We start from the raw sequence: 25,105 nt of genomic DNA, 5'->3' as shown, positions 1-25,105 counted from the left end.
AGGGAGCTCTTCTTAATATTTTGACACCAAAATCATGTCGATACACCTTACCGACTGCGAGTAAAGCCACCCACGCTTTAACTTGACAGACTGTATTTTGTTGTGCGAACACTTTAAACTGGACAACCGCTCTACTCAAACTGTGTTCGGAAAATCCGCCGAACCAATCAGATTTTCCCGCAAAAGTTAACAAAATATACTTTTTAAACTTTAAAAAATTCAAACTTATTTGAAAAAACTTTTCTTTCGAAATTATGTACATTTTTTAGTTTTCTTTCAATTGAACTGTAAAAAAATATATAAAAACATGCAACAAACTTATCCAATTATGAATTTGGGTTCTGATTCCAATGCCTTTAATATGTTTAAATATAATTATACTAATTATTTGTATACTATAATTTATAGTACAGTTCAGATTGATTTTCGTAGGATTAGTTTTAAATAATATTTTTTATGTCCATTCAGGAAGTTCCACGGCTAGTTCATCAACTTCTCCACATCCGACAACCAGACCCACAGGGCAATCTACTCTCCACGAATTGTTGATGAAAAAAGGCGATAACCCTCCAAGCAGTCCGATGTATAGTCAAATGGATTCGGTTGCTGGATCGTCTAGTAAAAGCAAAGTTTCGAGGCTTTCTATGTCAGCACCAACCCAGTCTATGGGGTTAGAACAAATCTGGGCTCGCCGGGAACCCAGACCTCATTTACTGAGTACAGGAAGTACAGCTGGTTTAGGTTTAACTGAAGCAGGTTCAACGAGCAGTTTAAGTACTGGTGGTGCTTTGAGTCCTGATCCGCTAGGACATCTTGATCCTCTTAGCCATGACGAAGGATATGAGGATAGTGACGACGACAGCGATCATTACGATGATTATAGCAGTGACAATGGTAATTATCCTCTAATATAAAAACACCATTCTCCAGAATAAATAATTTTAAAGATACGAATTTTAAAGACATTACAAAATTGAGTGCTATAATTCAATCTTAAAGAAATACATCTCCTAAGAACATTACATTTTTATTAAAATAATAATCGATATTTATTACAGGAACAGGTGGCAGTGATGGTGAGGATCAAGGCAGTATAGGTAGAGGCGGTGGTGGCAGTGAGGCAGCAAGAGAAGCTGCTAGGCAGAAGAAGGAAAGATACTTCTGGCAGTACAACGTTCAAGCGAAGGGACCAAAAGGCCAACGATTAGTCGCCAGAGCACGTTTGGAAGATCCTCATGTTTTAAATGAGGCCACAGATCCTGTTTTTAGTCCACATTGTGCTCTTAGAGGCATCAAACACAGCGGAAAGGCAAGAAAGGGTGATGGAAATGATCTTACTCCAAATCCAAGAAAACTGTACAGCATTGGTCGAGAGTTGGATAAACTCTCTCGTGTTATCAACGATATGACTCCTGTTTCCGAACTGCCATTTACTGCACGACCTAAAACAAGGAAGGAAAAAAACAAATTGGCATCGCGTGCCTGTCGACTGAAGAAAAAAGCTCAACATGAAGCGAATAAAATTAAGCTTCACGGCCTGGAACAAGAGCACAGTTGAGTGAACGACTTTTTATACTATTATACAGGCTCAAATTACCTATATATTTAGCATATTTTTTAAATTAGGGTGGCCGTTGAACATGGAATTCTTGAAAATTTCTTGTGTTATAATATGAAATTACAAAACTTATAGCCCTTTACATTTTAAAGCTTCGGAACTCAGTTTAATATTATCCATTTGTACCATATTTAATTGTGAAAACTTCAATTTAAACATTTTTATTTTAATCCTCTTGAGTTTTTAATTTAAAAGATAAATTTAGGAACAAGATGAATGAAATGTGTCAAAGTCAAGGGGTACATAACTCTTACAATGAGTATACAGACGTTATTGCAGTCACTTTGCAATTACTAAAAATAATTTGCAATTACTTAAAATCCCTTGCAATCACCTGCAATAACTCAATTCACCATGCAATGACGAAAAATCCAGTGGAATTGTTCGAATTCACCCTGCAGCCACGTAAAATCAAGTGCAATCAACTAAATTCACCCTGCAATTAAGTGCAATTATTTTGCAATCACATACATTGTCTCACAAAAAAATGAACTTTTGTTTTCAATTTTTACTTAACAAAATCGATTTAGTAAAATTATTCCTGAAATACTATGCGTGTATATTATAAATTGCCCTAATTTAATGCAAGGATCAGGGTGGCCACTTTTCAGGGTGTAAAGGAAATGGCAGGGGAAAAAAATATGTCACGGAAATGAAGTAGTTGTCAGGGAAAATAGAAATTGATATGTTTTAATATTATTTTGGAAGCACTTCCTGATATCAATATTTCTTCAATGTATGCACATTCTTTAAAAATATAATTCTATTCTTAGTTTTTTATTTGTATTTATTTATTGATAGTTTGGATACATGTCCCATACTTAATTAATTCATACTGCCATATAAAGCGCATTTTTCTGGCTTCTTTCACTATTTTGCTTGGCACATTATTGAAATCTTATTCGCTGTGGAATACTTTCCTGCCAGGAAAATTCGTCTAAATATCAGGGAAACCTCAGGGAAAATGGAAAATTAAATCTTGTGGTCACCCTGAAGGATAGTAAGGAATAAGAAAAGTAAAGTATCGTCTATGCAATTGTTAATATTGCTTGGCCCTTGGCGTGCAGGCTTCATGCCAGCTGACGTCACAACCTGAAATACTTAATAGCAAATTCGGTTATCCTGCACTGGCGTGTTCCAAGGGCACTCAGGCCGCTCCATCTTACTTCTTCTTACTTCTTCCTTCTCACTCCGACCTGCTTCTGTGCAGGTCGGAGTGCTCTTGTAGTGCACCAGTGCAGTATAACAGAATTCGCCGTAAATGTCGTCTGTTACGTCAGGGTATATGCTCTATACCTGTTACTATAGTGTCTGCTTGTATACATATATTCGAGTCAAGACAGGTTTATACTGCGGAACCCGGCAGTAAGTTACGGATTTTGATGAAAGCTTTTACATTGTGTTGCTAATAACATGTAACAAAAAGTTTAAAAATCACACATGGTCGCTAATTTGAAAATCCAATTTTGTTAAAAAAATTTTAAAATCGATCAAAAAGTTGACTAACTTGAATAAATTAAGTCCTATAGAGCCACAAAAATACTGTGCATATTGAGCTGAATATGTAGTTGTATATGTTGATTCTGAATTTCAATTCCAAAAAACTCAAAATAGCGGACCAAATATTTAAAACGTTTGTGGATATTTTTGAAAAAAAAGATTTATATTTAGTATACATGTTCCTTAAGGCATAATAAATAAATAAAAAACATTTTTGACTTGGGATGAAGGGTAAAAACACCCTTAAATCAAACAAAACGTCCTCAAAAAATGGTTTTAGATTATTATTTTGAAAAGGATGCATCGAAAAAAATACACTATAAGAGACAAATAGCTCTTCTAATTTATAACAAGAATGACGGTATGAATTTTTCCTTCGATGGCCATATTTTCCGAGAAATTCACCCTGGGTGTAGAGGGTGAGTTTTAAAACGCGGGTCTCGCGCTCCTGGCGCAACTCATATCTCGAAATAAAATTTTTTTCGATGAAAATGTATAGAAATGTATAGGAATTTTAGGACGGAAAATTCTATACAATTTCAGTTTCGTACACTTTTATCCAGAAAAGATCCGATTTCGAGATACGAGCTATGAAAGTAACGTACGGCCCGCGCAGTGAAACTCACCATCTACTCCCAAAGTTGATTACTTAGAAAGTATGGCCTGCAAAGGAAAAATTCATACCATCATTCTTTTTGTAAATGATAAGTGCTATTTATCTGTAAAAATGCATTTTTGCCCGATGAACTCTTTTCAAAATAATCGTCAGAAATCATGTTCCTGGAATTCATAATCAGGAGCTTTAACATACTATAAATACACATAGTATTTTTGTGGTCCTAGGACTCACTTCATGCATGTTATTCAACTTTCACATCGATTCTCTAGATTTTTTTAGAGAAAAAAAGTGAATTTTCAAATTAGCGCCCATGTCTCATCTTTTAAAGCTATTTATTACATAGTTTAAGCAACACAACGCAAAAGGTTTCATGTAAATCCGTGCCTTGTCGCCGGTTTTCTGAGCTTTTGCATTTGTAACATCTATTTTGACTCTTCTGTACGTACATCTGAAAGTATTTTTATATTGGTTCCTATAATTAAAAAAATAAATTATATATGTATGCTTCTCCCGGATACATTAACCGTGCAATCACTGTCATCACTCAAACTTCGCCGAGAAATCTCTGCGATCATTTGGGATTTACCGCGAAATCACTGCAATTACTGGGATTTCACCGTTAAATCATGTCAGTCACTCAAAATTGACTCTGCAATCAGTTGCAATCGTCACCATTGGAAAACCTGTTTTTCTTTTATTCAGGGGGTTTCGAAATGTGGAGATTCCGTGGAATCCGCAATAATCAGTTTGACACAAAACTAAATATCCTCTCATTATGATGACACTTTAAAAATGTGTAAGCCAAGTTTAAAACACAAAATGATGTCTACATTGTTTCTATATATGCAGGTAACACTCTGAATCTATTTAGGTATCAAAAGGCTTACAGTGGAAAATTTTATCTTGCTAAGTTTTGATTAGTAAGGTGTTGTACTTTATAAAAACTGCACATTCTGGACATTCATGAAACTTATTATTTCCTCTGTTGAAACACGCAAAAAATCATACAATTCATAAAGAAAGAACGAGATGTTTAAAGACTCTTAAAATATTCAGCCGAGCCTCTCAAAAGGGAGTCTCTTGGGGTGGTAGGGGAAATTTGTAATGGCAAAATTATTCGCCTAAAAAGGAACTACGATTTTCCCTGTGGCTACTTTTTGATGAAACACGCAGTATTCGTTTTAATTGTGAAAAATGTCATTAAAAAAAAAGTTTTAAAAAGATCTATTGTACAATTTCCTGCGGAGCGTCTACGTTTTCCTTTTTAGTGCAACAGCGCTCCTTCAACTCGGAATGACTCGGAATAAGGAGTCTCCGCCAGTTCGGGTGAGCTGTTCTCCCAAAAGGTGTTCGCACACGAAAATATGTGTGCAGTATGCTGGAAACAGTTCATGCACGAGCCGGCCGAAATTTCTTTCCGTGAAGAAGGCGATTGGCGTTCACTGCCTTCTTTCCATCCATGGTGCTGGAGCCCAAAGAAACAAGCAGAGAAAGCTACTCTTTATCCGTGTCATATCCGGATGGAAAATAAACAACCTACGTACACTGAAAATGCTCGAAAAGGCATACTTTCGGTGCAGGTTGGACAAAAAATACTTTTTAGAGTGTGGAATCTTCATTGGGAAATATTTTGATTGCAGGGAGGCTTATTCACGGAATATCCCAAATAAAACAGACTCTAGCTGCGAAACTGACTGAGCCGAATCCGGAAGTTCAGGAAGAGCTCACCCGCCAAATGGACAAATACTGTAAATTGGCTACAAGTAAGTAAGGAGTTTTATAGACAAAAATTAGCAATAGAATCTATTTTGTGTATGGCGTCTTCGCTGTTTGTTTCAGAAGTACGGATAGCGAATCATTCTACAGATTTTGTGAACAAAGTGCTGGATAAAGTCAGATCTGGAGTACCTGATGGAGGTATCGATGAGTTTTAGTATATCTTTTTCGCCGTAGTGGTAAAACACGTAGATATGAAGGGCTTGCCAGGCGCCTTATACTGCGAGAAAATTCGTTTGTTCAAGATAATCGACAGGTCGTAAAAAGTTACTGTTCCCGGTAAGCCTTAATTATGTTCACCCTTGAAGTTTTGTCTCTGTGATAGAATGCAAGAATGCCCAACTACTTAGTTATTTGGAATAAGCAGAATGCAGTGGCGGACTGGCGTGGATATACGGGGTTACCACCTTCTCTCGCCCCCTTCGCTAGGCGCCTTCCTAAGTGCGCCAGCGCTCTCAAAAGTAATTTTTTTAAAGTAAGTATTTCTAGAAGAATCCTATTAAAAATTAAGGGGAAATAAACTGTAGATTTCGAGAAAAATCTATTTGTTTTGAAAAGTTCCGTTGCATCCTAAGAGAGGGTGTAGCCCAATCCACAGCTGAATAAAAGAATAATCTAAGTATTTTCAGCAAAATACAACAAATTTTCTGGACACAAAGTTTTTTTTTGGTTGGCTTCATCACCATTTTCAGCAAAAATACTAGAGTTTTAATGCAAAACCTGAAAAATATTATTTCAATTCAACATGCAAATATGTACAAAATCTAGTTCAAAATTTTATTTCAAATAGTAAATATGATTATAAATGTTGCCAACTTGACAGGAAGCAGATTAGCTGAACATTTTAAATCATATCGGCAACCTCTACCAAAATACTGAAATAAGAAAAACAAAAAAATTCTTGGTAATTAGAAGAATACTCGCTTTAGAATTTGGGCAGTAAATAACCCGTTAAAGAAAAATTTGTTTCATCGATTGTTTAAAATTCTGGCAAATACTTTTAGGTTGAAGTTGGTTAAAGTTCATCGTATGTTAATTTATTAATCAAGTAACGTTAATCTATATTCATAGAATATAAAAAATTAGCTGTTAATGCGCCCGTGCTTGGAAGCAGCAGTCGTCATTATTGTTTTCTTCCGAATTTTTTAGAAACATTTTAAGTTTTTTAGCATATTTTCACCAAATAAGTTTTGTATGTGAGAGCGGACATCGAGGAGCGTTTAATGTTAGAAGTGTAGTTCAAATTAGTTATTAATTTTCGAAACAGTGTAAATACGGTAATTTAAAAATAACTTCACGTGACAAATATGTTTTGACTTTCTTATTTTGATTTTATTGAAACGTTTTTAAAAGTACCTGCGCCTTATAAATTATAAAGATATTCACTTTATTGTTATTTGATTTTTACGACCATTGTTTATTCTTTCTGTGAAATAGACGTCTGCCTTTCAAGTATGGAGTAGTGGCTGACTTGGTCTACCTCAAATGAAACGCTATACCTGTGTAAAAAAAAATAGTTTGAACGAGAAATTAATATAAATTTATAATGTTACAATATAGAAATATATACACGAGTAAGTGTGTGTGTGTGTGTGTGTGTGCTTTGGTGAGTGCGTGCGTGCGTAAGGAAGAAATATATATTTTAATGTAAAATATTAGAGAATGTAGCTCTGGCAGCGCTTCTCATTTAGAGTTTACATGTGTCACGTTTGATTTTTAAATATATTTTATTAATATATTCCATACGTATCTACGATAATAATAGTTTCCATGCTCACGATAGTGCAGCTCGCGTCAATTCAAATTGCCTATGAACTTATTGAAATCGAGGTAGAATTTAACAATTAGCGTTTCGAATGATAATATTCTTTTGTAGCGTAAAAGGTACTGCACAGGTGTTTTTTATAGGAAAAATATTTTTATCAGTCAGCACTCATGTCATGAATAATAACTTTTTTTATTTTCTTACATAAGATTGTTTTATGCTTAAGGCACAAAAAACATAAAAGTTGTGACAAGTTAGTTTAATTTTGTTGGAAAATTTTTGATTTTCATTCTTTAGTTAAACATAACATTATGGTGGCCGAAACGACCAAATGTTTAGAATTTTGTTTACGGCTGTCCTCAGTTTTGCTAGAAAATACTTTTTTTTGTAAATTCCGTCTAAAACGTGAAAATATATCATTTGCATAGGCTGTCTTTTTATAATCTTATGGAAACTCATGAATAGATACAAAATTAAAAAATTGTATGCATTTTTTCATTTCTTTTAAATTGTTCAAATAACTTGTTTTCACAGAATACGTTTAATTGTATTTTTGTTTCAGTAGTTTATTTGTGGTTTAAGCAATTTAAAATGGTTAAAGTGCAACTTTTGATGAGAAAAAGCTAGAAAAATTGCTTTTCTTTTGCTAATGTTTCAACAAATTTCAATTTTTTCTCCTAATTATTTTTTTCAGCACAAGTAAAAAATGAACAAATTTATAATAGTTCTAATATCTAAGCATTTTATCGTTATACTGATTTAAGCCATGTAATTCATAAGTACCATTCATTCGTGATGTTATGTAACAAAAATTGGTTAAAGAAGTTAAAAATTAATTAAGAAATACATTAAAATCTTATAATTCAGTCATGAGGATTTATGAAAAGGAAATGAGAAAAAAATAATACGGCCATTAAAATTCCATTGCACTTTCATAGAGTAGTTTTTGGGGCATCATAAAAGCAGTTTGTGGGCTGTAGTAAAGCGTTAATACATTTTTATATTATTGCATTAATGAAGGATTCGTTTTTCTTGAAGAAAATTTGCATGCAATAATGAAAGGATTTCTGCTACTTATTTATTTTACATTTTCACGTTTCAGTCAGAATTGACAGAAATGTGTTTTTCCCGGAGTTGTACCTTTGGAAAACTTCATCGGCTGAGTGGCGCGTGTTAATATTGAACAATTAAATAAAATGTGTTCGCTTATTTTGAGAACCAAAAATAACTGGGGAAGGGGACGTAATTTTTTTAAACTTTTTGCTTTTTGGTTCGAGGGGTTAACTATTTGTTTCTGAAATTTGTTGATTTCATTCGAATTATGTGGAAATATGAAAATTGCAAGTGCTGGTAACCATTCGAGGTCACCCTAATATAACATGTAGGTAGAGAAAATTTCGCTTGCATGAAAAATTCTGAATTTAATTCAATATTATCCATCGTAATTTTTTTTGAGGATAATTTGTGATATCTACTTTATTTGACTTGGATTAAAAACTTTATTTTCTACGATTGCATTTTCGATTGAACACAATCAATACCTGATCAGTATCCTTTACAGTAATATTAAAGAAATTGTTATTGCGAAAGTAAGTCATATTAATAGTAAAAAAAAGTTGAATATTACCTAACCAAACACTTTTCAATTTACAAGACGTAACGCTTAACTATTAAACGATATTGTACTTGGAAGAAAAAGAGAAGGGATTAAATATCGACAAAACTCTATCTTTTTTGTAAGAAAAATATTTGATGAAAGTAGTTGACTAGTTTGTTCGGAAGTTTTATTTTTTTAATGATTATATTTTACACTGAGAGTGAAAGGATAGAATCATGGCAGAATTTTGAGCCCAAGCTTTTTTCGGAAGGTAAAAGAAAATCAAATAGATGTTTTCTATTTTACGGTATCTGGTATTTTATTCACATTGTATTCGTAATATTTGTTCTATGACATACGTGTGTATAAATAAGGAATACATCATCTGTACATGACTATAATAATAAAATTTGTAATAAGTTAAAATCACATCAGGCAAACACTATTTTTAATTACGTGGATGTCTACAAAAATGTTTTGGTTTTCGTAGACTAAAAAACGGTGCTACGTATTCGGTTTTGCCAGTCAACAACAGCAAAAAGCGAATGCACTTTGGTTTTGTGCAAATTACATTAATCTGTACACTACAGTTCAGCTTTGATCAATATCTTTATCATGTTGGGCAAGAATTTCAAGCAAAATATTATAAAAAATCGAGCTCTTTTTCCTAAATTCAACGTTTGATTATTTGAAATTTTAAAGAAGGGCGCAGTTAATAATTATTTTATGCTGGCAATAGTAGCCTAGCGTAATAAAAATATTAAATTTATTCTGAAAAGAGCAAACGAAACGTGGGCAATGGGCAACTACATTTTGGTTAGCTTACCGCGCTATGTATCGTCCAAAATCATTTTACAATGTGAAATATATAAGTTTGTGTGTTTATCCTGACCCGCTCGCAAAGTTATTTTTATATTTTTCCTTCTCCTTATATACTCTTGTACATTCTAAACTAATCTTAAATGATAAACAAAATAAGTATAAATTAAAACTTATCATCACTGAAATACGGTACAACCAAAGTTGTTCAATTTAGCTCAAATTGTTGAAAAACCAAGAAACATAAATGTATGCAAAGAACATTATTCTTTCTATTCTAAAAAAAGTTTTAAAAAAATTATATTAATATGCACCAAATAATTATAAAAGAATAGTTAACGTAATTAAATTTTCCTTTTGATTCTCATGGGGGAATCATATATGTAAAATAGCGCTACTAAGTACTTAGGGTGTATTCACTATGCGTAGATTTATTCGTGATTCCTCATTCCTCACATGTACCAAATAAATTTGTTTACGAATAGATAGAGGTTTATTTTAATTTACAAAAAAAAAATTATTTCATTAAGTTGATCTTTCTAATCTTTACAGAAAGTCCTATTTCCAGAAAAACAGAGATACCATCAAAAGGTAAATCAATGTGTTTTATTGAAACTGACTTAAGAACGCAACAATTACATCAGATACAGTACTTTTATATTCCCAATATCAAAAAAGTTTTTGTTATATAAGCAAGTAAGTAATTTTCTTACTGCTCTCCCAATATTAAAAATGTTTTTCTCATACAAAGATATTCTATTTTTTCGATGTAAAATTCGATATCGTTAGATCATAGAAGGTCATGGAAGATTTGTCAATAGGTAATTCGACGAGAACAAATACGTCACATATAGTAATGTTGTATTCCCAATGTTAAAACTACTTTCCTTATATAAAGATACAATATATTTTTTAAATTTATAAATCGATATTGCTAGATCATAAAACTACCGTCCAAACTAAAGCGATATGTAAGTAATATTTGGGTTGAATGGAGATATTCAAGAAAAACCGCTGGCATCAAGTATTTTGGTATAGGAACACATTTTCATTGATGCAAGTACTCCTTTTGGTTGAAACGCATATCCCATTTCTGATTTTGCAATACAAAATTTCTCATTCAATTAATTTTTAGAAACGTATGTCCTAGAAACGTATTTGGGACATCCCTAAAACATCTTTTATAACATGTCTTTTGGACATCCTAGGGATGCTCTTAAAACGTCTAATGTCAGTACGAAAGATGTCCCGAGAACATCCATGTCTTACGGTCATAAGAGGTCATATAAGGTTCGGCGAAAGGTCCTTCAACGCATCTCGAAGACGCGAACAAATATATCAGATACAGTAATGTAGTATTCCTAATATCAACAAAGTTTTTCTCAAATAAACAGAATAAACCCATTTGTTGAAATTTTATAATTCAGTACTGGTTTGTCATAACAGGTTTAATATAAGGTGGATTGATGCGACTAGCATTGAGCTATTTTAAAGATAAAAATAAAATTTCTGATATAAACAATGTATTTTTTTTTAAATCTCTAAATGCAAAAAAAAAACACTTCTAATTGCCCGATCTAGCTAGCTGAAAATCTAAATCAGATATGGATACCAATTGCGATAAATGGTAATCAGGCACAAGTTACATACACACAAGGACATAACAAAAATTGTATTTTTGAGCTCCTGACGTTGAATTCTATCGAAATAGGACAGAAAAGTAGATTTAAAAATGTAGGTAATTACAAGCTTCCCTCTATGAGGAAGCTAAACGGAATTTTCAGAAGTCATTTTGTTAATTTTGCTTGTAACAATGTAAGTTTTCAAATGTACTTTTTTTCGACATTTCGATTTAATTCCATCACAGGATCTATAAATTTTGACGCGAGGGTAGTAGCAATTTATGATGTTTAAAAAACCGATTATTCTGTTTATATAAGGAAAGCTTAGTTGATATTAGGAATACTACGATACTGTATTTGATATAATTGTTCGCATATGCGAGACCTATTGACGATCCTTTCATGATCTATTATGATCTGGCAATACCGATTTGTAAATTTGAAAAATATATTGTTTATCTTGTATTTAAGAGGAAAACTTGTTTCACGTTGGGAATACAACTGTACTGTATGTGTATATGATGTGTGTTTGTTTGCGTCTTCGAGACGCATCGATTGACCTATTTAAGAACATTTCATGACCTACCAATGCCGTTTTTGAATATTTAAACTAAATTAGTTACCTTGTTTTTATGAGAAAACTTTTTGGATATTTGAAACATAACAGTACTGTACCTGATGTAAATGCTTGCGCTTTGGAGTCGCTTCAAATGATCTATTAAGAAAACTTCGACGACCTTTCATGATCTATCAACAGCGACTTATAAATGGGGCATTATTTTTTAACTGTACCAACTTTAAAAGTCATGTTTTTTGATTGTTTACAAATTCTGGGAATATGTTCGCCTATCCAATAGTACTAATCTACAAAGTTATAAACCGGAATTACCACCCCTCCCTAACTTGGGGGAGGTGTTGAATTTCCACCCTATCGCTTGTACGGGTAGCTTCAAAAGCCTATTACTTAGTTTCTGATTACGCGATTTAATTTTTTTATGAGGGATTTGGGAACTGCTTTTTACATAATTTCACCTAATATTATTATTTACAACAGAAACAACAAATTTGTTTATTTTAAATTAATTAATTGTTTATTTAAAATTTTCCATAATTTAGGGTTCTACGATTTTTTTTATTTTAGTCGTAAAAGAAAGCTTGACTTTTTTACTATAAAAGACTACAAACACGAAAATGCAGAAATTAATTTTGAATAAGATACAGGCCAATTGTAACGGGAGTACTGGCGTTCACATTCGGACGGCACGCTCCACCATACCGCAAAACAGTTCTCAAATATACTAGTTTTGTTAATTATTCACGTATACTTAGAATTGGCTCAGGTCATTAAGAAACTTATTTAAATATATACACAAAAGTGGTTACTTTAAAATTAACAGTAGTTTTCTTAAAATTAATGATTTTTTTACTTCTGCAATTTGTATTCAGACAATAATTGCTCATTTCTCATACAAATTAAAAAATAAATATATAATTTAACCATTGTCTTACGTCTAAGCTGTATTTAGTTAAATAAATATATTACAAAGGTATTAGTAATTAACGCCTGTTCTTAGCCTGGGTACTATCGCATGTCATAATTTCCGGAGTCTACCACGTGGAGGTTACAGTGTGATTCTGGACTCCTTTGATTAAAAAAAAATTGGGGTGCTTGATTTTTGTGAATCCCCTTGCTTCTCACTTTACAACCTATTAAAGCTGTTCGCTTCTTGTTTGCATCGGCTTTCAACTGTTTGACATTTACCATATCTAAACTTACTCGAAAAAACAAGAGTGCTCCAAAAGGAAAGAAGAACGTCCTGTACAATATTGCGCCCCTTGAACTAACACGTAGTGCTAGAATTAGGAAGAGTACGGGAAATGTGAAACAGTTGAAAGCTGTTGCAAAGAAAAGGCGAACCGCCTAAATAGGTTTTAAAGTGAGGGGCAAGGGAACTCATAAAAATCAAGCACCCCAATTTTTAATAGAAGGAGTCTAAAATTGCGCTGTTACCTCCACGTGGTATACTATGGCAACTATGATTAATAGTACCTAGGCTAATAACAGGCGTTAATTACTAATGCCTTAGTAGTATATATTTATTTAAATAAATACAGCTTATACGTAAGACAATGGTGTAGTAAGAAATAATTAATTTTAAGAAAATACTGTTAATTTTTAAAGTAACCACTTTTTCGTGTAATATATTTTAAAAAGAAAAAACTTCTTTAAATTTACAAGGAAACATTTTTTAATAGGTTTTTTAGTGACCTAAGCCAATTCTAAGTATACGTGAAGAATTAACAAAACTAGTTTACTTTAAAACTGTTTTTGAGGTATGCTGGAGCGTGAGCGCCAGGACTCCATTTAAATGCGGCCCTGTATCTGATTAAAAATTAATTTCTCTATTTTCTTGTTTATGGTTCTTTATAGTAAAAAAGTCAAGCTTTATTTTTCGACAAAAATAAAAAAATCTGAGAACGCTGAATTGCGAAAAAAATTAAATAAAAAATTTATTTATTAAAAAAATGAAGAAGTTTTTTGTTGTTGTAAATAATAATATAGGATGAAAGTATATAAAAAACTGTTTCCAAAACCCTCATAAAAAATCAAATCGCGTAATTAGGAACTAAGTTATAGCCTTTTGAAACTACCCGTACAAGCGTTGGAGTGGAAAATTCAACCCCCACCACTTAGGGAGGGGTGGTAATCCTGGTCTATAAATTTGTGAACTAAGTACTATTGGATATGAGAACATATTTCCAGAATTTGAAAACAATCGAAGAACATGACTTTTAAAGTTGGGGCAGTTGAGAAATAATGCCCCATATGTTTTTTCGGAGATTTATAAAATTAAACAAAATTGTTTACGTTGTTTATATAAAGAAAACTCATTCAATATTTGAAACATAACACTAAGGTAACTTAAAAAGTAGTTCATTGCAACAAAATACATTCATAGACCTTTTGATGCTTTCTGATTTTATGTATTAAGATTTTCGGTATCAGAGAGAATAGAGAAATATTATTTTGATGAATTAAGTGGCATTCAAGGTGCTAAAACTTTTTTTGCAGATTTCTGGATACTAAATTAAAAAAAAGTTTTGCATCCGATACTAAAACTTTTTTTAAGTCACAAAGAACATATAGACCAAGTTTCATCCTTTTTCCAACAATTTGATCCAAATTTAGGTATACTACTACAACTAATAGAAGTAATTTATACTTTAAATAATTTTCTACAATAATTTTTCGTTAAAAACTGCTGTACATTTATCTTTGAAACATTTAAAGTTTTTTAAATACCAGTTTAATATTTAACCCTTTCAGTGTCAGTGGTACATATACGTACCACCTGTTCTCTTGTGTTTTTTTTTAATGTTAAGTACAGTTTACAGTTTCCAATATGCTTACCTTCATTCTCAAACTCTTGTGGATCCATGCTTCGTAATTATTTTTCAAAAGTCTGTAAAAGTGTTTATTAATACACCAAACTCTCGCTCTTAGTCCAGTGTTGGTGGTTGCCTTCAAATAGCCTTCGACTGCTTTCGGGGGGATCGAAACGTAAACAGTAAGACCCGCCTGACTTGTTTCCAATTAGAATATATATCTACATATAGAACGTTGCAACCGCTCTCGTCCTGCTCCTCTGAGAAACTACGGGAGCCAGCAGTTCTAGGAAGGCCAAGAACGGGGTGACTGAAAGCGAGAGTTTGGTGTACATAGTTATAAACAATTGAAATCCAAAAGACGCATTTTTTTTCGAATAAATTCGATTATACTCAAACCGAAAGTCGTAGAGATTTGACATTTTTTCCAAATATTTCACATCTTATGTCATTATATATTTTTTCGACATGTTCGGAAGGCTAATTTTTTCGAAACAATTTTGAAATATGTAAAAAATAGAAATTTTCTTTGAAAAAATTCTAAATTGTAACGAATATGTAATTAATTGCTTCTTGCGATACAGTATAGTTTTTTAGGGCCGCTAATTACGATTCTGATGCCAAAATTGCAAGATTCATGATGGCGGATCTAAAAATGGCGACAACATCAGACCAAATTCGCGCATTTTCTTTTTGATAGGTAACCTATAAGTAACCATTGATGACAAGAATTAGTTTGACAGAAAAATTTGCCCCTGGAAGGGCTAAGTTAGCAAAAATTATTAATAGTTTAGTGGTTTAGTGTAACATTTATAAATTGCTGGAAATTTGTATTTTTCAATTCAAATATCTTTCATATTCAAAACCGGTAAAATTGAATTTTTCTTTTATATTTTCTTCTGCAATATTCTTTATAGTTACGTGAGAAATTGAAGCATTAGATTTGAAATCTTCAATTTGTGTGTTAGTAACTTTTTCCATAACTAGTTTGCTGAGCAAACGTTTATATTTTGGGCATTTAAAATTTGCTCATCCCACTCTTTAGGCGAAAAAATTTTCTCTGGTTTTGAATATTTATTACCCAATTTTGAGATCAACTTGTCAAATATGTGGTAAAAAAACGTTGAATCTCTTTTAGTTTCAAGTTGGGAGAATTATGAGAATAATCTTCAAATTAACAATTATTTGATATTACTAAAAGAAAAAAAAATTAATGGACTTGTCTCCAAAGTTAAAAAAAATCTCCCAAAATGTAAAAATTCTATTTAAATTGGGTTTTAATTTTGAAACAAAAAACATGTTACTGAAGCAATATTGCGTACAGGTTATTGTCTAAAAATAATATCGAAAAATACACATATTAAAATTAGAATTGATGATTTGGAGTAATTTAATACTGCAAATTTAAACACTTAACACTTTAAAGAAAATGGGTTTCTTTGTAAACAAAGAATGCCAATGAGTAGATCTTATGCTTTCACGGTGATTCATTTTGATGAAAAGAGATATTTCGGGTTTCACTCGTGTAAAAAGCTACGAATTGTTTGCCGACGTTTCGTGAACATTGCAGTTCACATCTTCAGGGCTGACCTGAAACTGAGGTATCAGGTCATGAGGTTCTTAGGCAAACTGTCTACGATGGCCAGAGCGCCCCACCGTGGGGACTGGTCGAACTTGATTGGCCAATCAAGTCTTTTTTAAAAAATCCGGGAGAACGGAAAGCCAAATCGGATTTGTATTATATCCATTGTCGCTATTGATGTTATTAGGGTGTTTTAAGATTTCGATTGCTTCTCTATGTTTTCTTGAAAATTTTTTGGTGTGTTTTTGCAATGACTGTTGTTTCATCAAATAAAATGTTATGTCCTGTTTCTATATGATGTTCAGCTAGTGCTGATTGCGTGAAATGTTTTAGCCTGACTTTACTTTCATGTTCCATCATACGTTGGCTCACCGCTCTCCCGGTTTCTCCAATATAGACTTTGCCACAAGAACAAGGGATTTTATATACTCTTGGATCACTGCAGGGTGCCTTTTTACCTTTAGGGTTATTTAGTAGTTGTCATATTTTCGCAGGTGGTTTAAATATGGTTTGGATGTTGTGTTTGTTGAGAATTCTTCCTATTTGTTCTGTGACACCTTGGGTGTAGGGTAGGGTGGTGGTCATTTTTCTCTTTCTTTCCTTCGTAGGTTGTGGTGACTTGCTTTTTTTGAGTGTGTGATGACCGATTGTTGATGAACCATCTCAAAAACAATCGGTCATCAACTCCCTTGTACACGGAGCTGTCTCCATATGACAAAGATAATTTACAAAAGGAATTACAAAACGTTAAACAAATCCTAATACAGAACGATTACACAAACAAATTGATAAAGCAACACAGCCTACGAAAGAAAGAGAGAGAAAAATGACCACCACCCTACCCTACATCCAAGGTGACACTGAACAAATAGGAAGAATTCTTAACAAACACAAGATCCAAACCATATTTAAACCACCTGCGAAAATAGGACAGCTACTAAATACCCCTAAAGATAAAAAGGCACCCTTCAGTGATCCAGGAGTATATAAAATCCCTTGTTCTTGTGGCAAAGTCTATATTGGAGAAACACACAACAAATTTCCAAGAAAACATAGAGAAGTAATCGAAATCTTAAAACACCCTAATAACATCAATAGGGACAATGGATATAATACCAATCCGATTTGTCTTTCCGTTCTCCCGGATTTTTTAAAAAAGACTTGATTGGCCAATCAAGTTCGACCAGTCCCCACGGTGGGGCGCTCTGGCCAATCACAATGCCAACAAGTATTTCATGATAAATCTTGAAGATAATCAGAGAACATTAAAAAAGGATCTTATTGATTTTCTCCTCCCAAAGCTTTTATAATCTTCAATTCAAAAATTAATTTTTATAATAGAAAGAAACGGTTTTTTCTAGAGGACGAGCTATTTTGGACAAAATAATTTTGCATAAGTGCTTAGAAAATTCAGTAAGCTTAATCTTTAGATTAAATATTATACCCTATAATTAAAATGATGATGCTGCAACAATCCCAAATAAATAATCCACCTCAAAATCCATGTACACTTAATTGTCAATTATTCACGGATAAAAAAATTTCTTAAAAACTGGGGTTACTTACACCATTGCGCGACTAGATAAACTGCAAAATCTTACAAAACGCATTTTAAAACTAAATGAGCCAGTTATTTCCAAAAATCCATCCTCTGTCTTTTGTATCACATCTTTTGCGCTACTGGCAATGTTATTTAGTATTTTTCAGTTGCATTAATAATAATAAAGATCTACTGCATATTAAAAAAAAACGAACATGTAACTTACAAATAGGCTAATTTTATGTACATTGCACTGAAAATTACCTGTATTTACAGCTTAAAAAGTATCAACTCGATGCGTTATTCACAGAATACAGCAAGTTGGTGAAAATGTGTACAAATTGCTATCTTTTTTGGAAAGAGACTTTGAGTATTCGCTGTTTGAATCCCTTGCTTTTTAAAATCAGGCGTGAAACAGATTTTACGCACACCCCAAGTAAAAAAGCTGTAGCTTTTTGTTGAGAGTTTTTAAAATAAAAAATATTCAATTTGTCATTTTTATATTTAACTAAGTAATTTACCGAAAGTTACGTAACTCATACAATTGGATACAATTTCTTTAAATCGTAAAATTCTTTTAAATTCAGTTTGAAAATTTACTTCACACAATTGTTCAAATTTAAAATTGTGAAATAATTACTGATCAACAAAATGTGATTTGTCCATGAAATAGGACGCTTTTTTCCAACATCGATTTTTGGGTCAAAATTACTTTTGACAAAAACATAAACTGAACGATCAGTAAGCGTAGAACATTTATTGCAAAAGGGGGTTGATGATTTCGATGCGTTTTCAAAGCCTAACATAATTATCGTTTAAAATGAATTTAAAAGAATTCGAGCGAATTTACGATATCCCAAATTAATTGAAGCGTATTCAATTCAAATGAATAAAAGTGAATTTAAGAAAATGTAAGTGATTAAGAGACTTGAAATGGATTCATTGGAATTTAAGTTAAATCAAGCTGATTCCAGAGAACTCAAATGCATTCTAGCGGTTTAAAGAAAAATCAAGTGAATTCTATGAAATTTAAGCTGATACAAGATAAATGTAATGACTCTAAAATAATTCAAGCAAATTGACGAGAAAGCAGATTGATCTAAATGGATTCAAGAAAATTTAAACTATGTCTAGAGAATTAAAATTAGTTTAAAAGAATTTAAGCAAACTAAAGCGGATTCAAAAGAAGTAAAATAAATTAAAGAAAAATCAAATGGATTTATGTGAATTTAAACCGATTCGAGTGCACTCAAATGAATTACAGCGGTTTCAAGAGAAATTAAGTGAATTCTGTGATATTTTTGCAGATTCAGGAGAACTAACATGATTTTAAAAGAATTCAAGCAAGTTGATAACCCAAATTGATGCAAGAGAATTTAAATGAATTCTATTGAATACGAGACAATTAAAATTATTTAAAGCGGATTCGAGTGAACGAAATTGCATAAAAGTTCATTCTAGCTGACTGAAGAAAGTTAAAATTAATTCAAGGGAATTTGATAGAATTACAAAGAAATTAAACAAAATCAAGCGTATTCAAAGGCACATAAATTAATTCAATGAAATTTAGAAGAATTCTAGTAAATTTCATGAGAATTAATTGGAATTCCAGAGAATAATACAAGTGAATTCAGGTAAGGTTTCGTGCACATAATACGTCACGCGATTTTTGATCCCCACACCCCCTTATGTCAAACATTGTCACAAACCTCAGAACCTTCCTTTCCTCCTCCTTCGATGCCACGTCACACCTCTTTTTATAAAACATTTGTTGTTAACGCGTACAAGATCCAGTAAAAGAAGATGCAATTAATTATTATTATAGATAATCTTTCAAGAACTTTTATTCAACTTAGAGTAACATAGATAAGTTATGAGATCTTTTAAATTATATGTTAGTTCTGTGTAATACTTTGGTCACTTTAAACAGTAGGTTAATTTCAATAGTTTTCAATAGACCTTTTCATTTCAATTACTTTTGAGTACGCATGCGCGAAAACTAACTGTACTTCCTTTCAATTGACGGTCCTTTTTGACGAATTTATAGTGTTATTGTGATAAAACAATTATTTTTTAATTAATTCGAGGGGTGCCGTAAGAATGCATACTACGAAAAGTGTAATTTTTATTTTATAAACTTTCCAAAGCTATGTCTAAAGTTTAGAAAACGAGAAATTGATGACAGAAGCACAATATTATACGTGAGAAACTGTAATTTATGCAATACATCAGATAAATGGATAAAGGCATGATGTAACCTCAACCTTGCAAATAATTCGTTCTGTTTTCCCTTTGTCGATTCCTTCCGACACTGCAGCAATATTTTTAATTGAGTACAATTGTGTCCTTCTACACTCAATTCTGCACCTGGCATATCTTTGGCATCCAAATTAACTTTCAAAAATTGCATATTTGCACACATTTTTACCTCTGTTTGTCAAAAGGAACCGACACTTTTGAATTTGCGGGAGGTGTCATGGCGGCCGCGTTTGCGCAACACTAACTTCCGATTTTAAGTCAAAAGGTCTATTACAATATGTCATTCTACAGGAAAAAACAGCGCTACCCATCCACAAAAAATGTGTACCCGCGAAATTTGAAAAAATCTCGGTAAAATATAGAAAATTTTAGAACGCGGAAAAAAATATGGCAAACTGTGCGACGTATTATGTGCACGACCCCTAAGTGCAAATACATTTCAGAGAATTCGCATAAATTCCAGTGAATTAAACAGTGAATAAAAAAACCCTTAGGACTTAAATAAAGTAAATACATAGGTCCAAATGACAAAGTCCTATCTCGGAGACCCCGAATGAAAAAGTACCAAACAGTAGGGAGCTTTGGCGTTTTTTATACAATTTATATGGGTTTCTAAAGGTTCGAGAGTTCTACACGCTGAGTATAACATTTTCAGTAATCCGTTTTTTGCGTTTTTAAGTTTCTTTACAATTAGCTTTATGATTATGATTAACGTAGTAAGACGGTATTTGGATTGAACGTTGAAAAACACATTAAAATCATGAAGCGCCTTAGATTAAAAGAATTTCTTACGATTGTTTAGACTTTAGGGTACGAGAAGTAGATATTCAAAAATAATTCGGCTGGAAAATTTCAAAAACCTGAAGATTAACAAAAATAAAGGCAAGATACTCATTCTGTACGAAAAACCACTCAAATCAAATTTCAAGAACACATAACTTTAAACGGAATGCGAGAAAGAAAGCTGAACAGGGCCGAATTAAAAATTTTAATCAAATGATTTGCGTCTAATCTAGAATTGAGTGTAAAATGTCACTCAGCGATAACTACATATATGGTAAAAGTTTGTAAACGCATTCAGGGGAGAAATAAATTTTACATACACATATCAAGAACACAAGTCACATTTTGTTGACCAGTGCAATTATTATTTGCAGACGATATCATTCACTGGTAATCATTTGCAACTGCACTAAAGCACGTCGATGTACTATGTGTATGACTGTACACACTCGTATATCGAAATTTCGTATTACTCGTAATTTCGACTCTTTTTGTTAAAAGATATCCTTCTATTGAATGTGTAAAATCGGTTTTACGCCCAACCAACAACCTTTTCAACATACTAGTGCAAAGAAATACCCTGAATCCAGGAACTGAGATCATTCGTATCTTCGCAGCAAATAGTAAGTGGCTGTTTTTCGTTCTTTTTTCTAGTTTCAAGGCATATCTGGGCAGCGCTTCTCCCCGTGAGATAAGCACCGTGAACTGTGCTATAGAAAGAAGAATGAGTGTGTTCGCCTGCAAATGCTATTTTCACTTTGGTTTGATTCGGTTCGAATAGAGGTTCAGCAAGACACTCGATGTCTGCTTGACTTGCCCCAATGGCCATAGACGTATAGGATCCCCGAGTGAAGGGTTGCGAGTGCCAGCTCGTTCTCAAACATCCCTTCGGAATCGGGACAAAAGGGTCATTCAAAAAGCGCCTTAAAATTGATGTACAAACTTCGGATACTTCAGTTGTGCTAAGAGTTTCCATATATTCAGCAGCCTTTCCTGATATCCAACCTAAGAGAAGAGTCTCTGAGATTTTTGTAAAAGAGTATATCTTCCTAAACCAGCTTTTACTGAGATTTTGTTTTTCCTCTTCCGAGAGGCTTCTGTCGTCCCAAAGAAGCATAACCTCTGACACTCCTGGGTTGAGAAAAGGTCTCTCGTACTCGAGAAATATTTTGTTTACTGTACCAAACATTAGTCTGTCTATGGCTTTGAGTTTGTGACTTGGTAGTGGCGGTTCGAATATTTCATGCGACTTTTCTTTCAGAACGCCCAAGGGTATAGTGCATATCAACTGATCGGCCGTTATCTTTTTTCCGTTCTGACATTCAACTTCTATTAGGTCGGGCCGGTTTTGCTGGTTCGTTCCACTTACGTCAGATTTTCGCCAACTGCAATAATGATGTTCAAATTTACACGTAAATTTGTATTATTCGAATGGTAATAATTTCTGTAATCGGTGCAGACAGATCACTGTTATCACTTGAAATTATTTTAAAATTAATTTATTCAATTACATTGTAGCTAAAGGTAACTCAAATTTTAATTCATTTCAAGTTGTAATTCTTTTCAAACACTTCAAACGCATCATTTGTAAGTAGCTGACAACAAGCCTTATACGTCTTATATATATATTTTTAACTTTTTATCATTAAAAAACAAAAAACGATTGCGATTACTCTGTAACCTTCTAATGGAAATTTCAACGTAGAATCTGAATTTCACCAATGAAAAAGTTGATCTTACTGTTTTTTTTTGTTGAGTTTTTGTTGCATGATACGGAAGGGATACTATGTGGATACTATGAGGATACTCTGTAGAGTATCCTTTCCGTTCATTTGGTTCGCTAGGGATACATTCATAAAAAAAACCTTAATGAGGAGTAGACGGGCGTTTTAGATAACATTATTAAACATTATTTGTAATCACTCCCCTAATAGCACGGAACGTTCCGCGAGCACCTTCGGAACGTTCCCTGAGCGCGTAAAATGTCCGCCGCTTGGGAACGTTCCACTGGGACCTGAGGGGAACCTTCTATTATTGTTATTTTTAACAACGATTATCTCATAAACCGTAAGAAATAGGTAAAAATAGATGTCATTTTGAGTTTTGAGTACCGTATATACTACCTTGTAATATATGGTATCTATATCATAAACTAACATTAATTTTGACCTACCACTTACGGCTTATCGGATATTTATTGATAATAATAACAATAACGATAATTTATTCTTTGAACGTTTCAGTGGACCGTTCCCAAGTGTCGGACATTTTACACGCTCAGGGAACGCTCCTGGATTGTTCCGTGCTACTAGGGTCCCTACCTAGGATACCTACGCTCAGAGGATCCTATATAGGTGCCATCTATAGGAAATGAAACAGCTTCCTGCATAGGATCCTTTATACTTTATAGAATCCAAAATGATTCTACGGTAAGGGTCTTGGTTCCTTCTTCCTACGTAAGAATCCATATAAGAACCTATACAGATTCCTACTACTAGGCAATCGCATAGTCGAAAACAATTAGTGCGCAGCACTAGTTTATCATCTGTCCTATATTGCATTCCTTATAAACATGAATGCAATGGTGCACTTGGTTTTTCGATCCGATGCATACTTTGTTTATAACAATTACAGAAAGATAAAAAATGGCGTGATTTTTTAACAAATTCTTTAAACAAAAAAAAACAAAAAATGCACACCGAGATATTTCCGAGACGAATCCAGAGGTGTTTTTACTTTTTTGACATGACTCTTACTTTTTTTACTTTGAAATCCATATCTACGGGCACAGAGAAACAGTGCGCTGAACAACAAATGCTCTAATTGTTTAAAAAATGGTTTTACAAAAAAAACCAAAAAATGCACATTTAGATATTTCCGAGAAGAATCCAAAGGTGTTTTTACTTTTTTACTATGACACTTAGTTTTTTTTTAATTGATTACACAACTTTGAAATCCATATCTGTGGCAAACTTCAATGTCGTGAATATCGTACGTCGCGCGGCATGGAGCAGGGGAACATCAACACGAAAACACACACATCTTTTGATGATATGCGAGTTCCCTAATTTTGTTGTTATCAAAATCTTCGTACTTAAACGAGCTATCGTAATTAGTCAACAAAGGCATTGAAATCGATAGAGAAGTTAAAACGAATTCTATTTGTTTATAAAAATTGTTGCTAATTTCATCAATGTTTATGCAACAATGGTAAAATGATTTTTATTTCATAGAATGAACATATTTAACGAAACATGCCAAAAATTATGGCGATTGTTAGTACCGATCGGGAGAAAAAAATGAATTATAAGGACAATGCTAAAAAAGTTAAATAACAATAACGACTCAAAAAATGAAAATTTTGCAAAAATGTTTTAGGGTCATTTTATTTATGTGAAATTCTAACTTTTCATGCATGCCTGCGAAAGGCCTCTCCATATTGCATGTTTTTTTACACGACTTTAAACAGTGTTAATTCAAATTCTAACCTCAAAAGGGTCCCTAAGAAAGGCATTATGTAAAGAAGGACATATTTCTCCACCAAGAAAAACTAATTTTAATGATTTTTCATCTGACCGATCCAATAGGCGGACCACTTTAAGGATCTAATTGGACGATGGACTAGGCGTAAGTTAACAAGGAGGAACTATCGCGAGATACGGATGACCTGGGGAATTAAGGGGCTTTAGTTTGTAAGACCTGAATAAAGGAGCAATTCTGCAAAAAGGAAACTGGCAAATTCCTATGGGATATTGAGGGCGCGAGTCTCTTCTGCCCCCTCCCCTCCAATTCAGAGAATGCGAGACGTCCGTGGCCTTTGACCAGACAATCGGAAGCGTCCTCGGGTTGTGGAAAGACCGGCATGTGTACCAGATGTTTCGGATGAATACAGTCACAAAGCTAAATAAGCATTTGGGAGCAATAACCTAGGATTGTCTCGAATGAAAAAGGTCCGAGGCTATTTCGAATTAGTCTAGCAATGGCTAAAGCGCGTCTTAGCATTTATGTAGGCATCTCAACAAAGTTACCTCTACTGTAATAACCTGGTGCATGGCTCTGGTGCAAACAGACGTGACTCTAATTGAGGAACCCTCCCTAGCGGAAGAATCGGAATGAAAGTACCTTTCCGGTCTTTTCCGGTTTCTATGTGAACTTTGCTTCCGTTTCTTTCCGAACGCTTTCTCTTTCCGAAGCTTCCTGATGCCTTTCCGAACTTTTTCGAAGTGTCCCACTCCATT

The 25,105-nt window shown here is 33.2% G+C and overlaps 3 protein-coding genes across 5 annotated transcripts in view; 2 read left to right on the top strand and 1 right to left on the bottom strand.

Moving 5' to 3' along the window:
• Positions 1–9,766, top strand: part of LOC117167108 (protein CREBRF homolog) — a 23,600-nt gene extending 13,834 nt beyond the window's left edge. The window contains exons 3-7 of one of the 3 annotated variants that reach the window (XR_004466355.1): positions 469–894; positions 1,059–1,553; positions 5,378–5,500; positions 5,577–5,988; positions 6,951–9,766. Coding sequence is in view for 2 of the 3 variants with exons in the window: in XM_033351761.1 (XP_033207652.1) it covers positions 469–894; positions 1,059–1,553; positions 5,378–5,500; positions 5,577–5,671 (1,139 nt within the window). In the remaining variant the exon portion in view is untranslated. Of the gene's footprint in view, positions 1–468; positions 895–1,058; positions 1,554–5,377; positions 5,501–5,576 lie in introns of all 3 variants that reach the window. The other 2 variants (XM_033351761.1, XM_033351762.1) reach the window with 2 other exon arrangements.
• Positions 6,996–25,105, top strand: part of LOC117167109 (protein TAPT1 homolog) — a 40,409-nt gene continuing 22,299 nt past the window's right edge. Inside the window, exon 1 of the mRNA XM_033351764.1 lies at positions 6,996–7,087. Within this exon, the coding sequence (XP_033207655.1) occupies positions 7,060–7,087 (28 nt within the window). The 5' untranslated portion in view covers positions 6,996–7,059. The remainder of the gene's footprint in view (positions 7,088–25,105) is intronic.
• The window catches only part of LOC117167110 (peroxisomal N(1)-acetyl-spermine/spermidine oxidase), a 9,072-nt gene continuing 3,851 nt past the window's right edge, over positions 19,885–25,105 (bottom strand). The window contains exon 3 of the mRNA XM_033351766.1: positions 19,885–22,252. Coding sequence (XP_033207657.1) covers positions 21,430–22,252 — 823 coding nt within the window. The 3' untranslated portion in view covers positions 19,885–21,429. The remainder of the gene's footprint in view (positions 22,253–25,105) is intronic.

This window comes from Belonocnema kinseyi, chromosome 2, assembly GCF_010883055.1.
Source record: "Belonocnema kinseyi isolate 2016_QV_RU_SX_M_011 chromosome 2, B_treatae_v1, whole genome shotgun sequence".
In the NCBI taxonomy this organism is placed as follows: Eukaryota; Metazoa; Arthropoda; class Insecta; order Hymenoptera; family Cynipidae; genus Belonocnema; species Belonocnema kinseyi.
The sequence above is the reverse complement of the archived record's forward strand: the minus strand, read 5'-3'. Positions and strand labels throughout refer to the sequence as shown.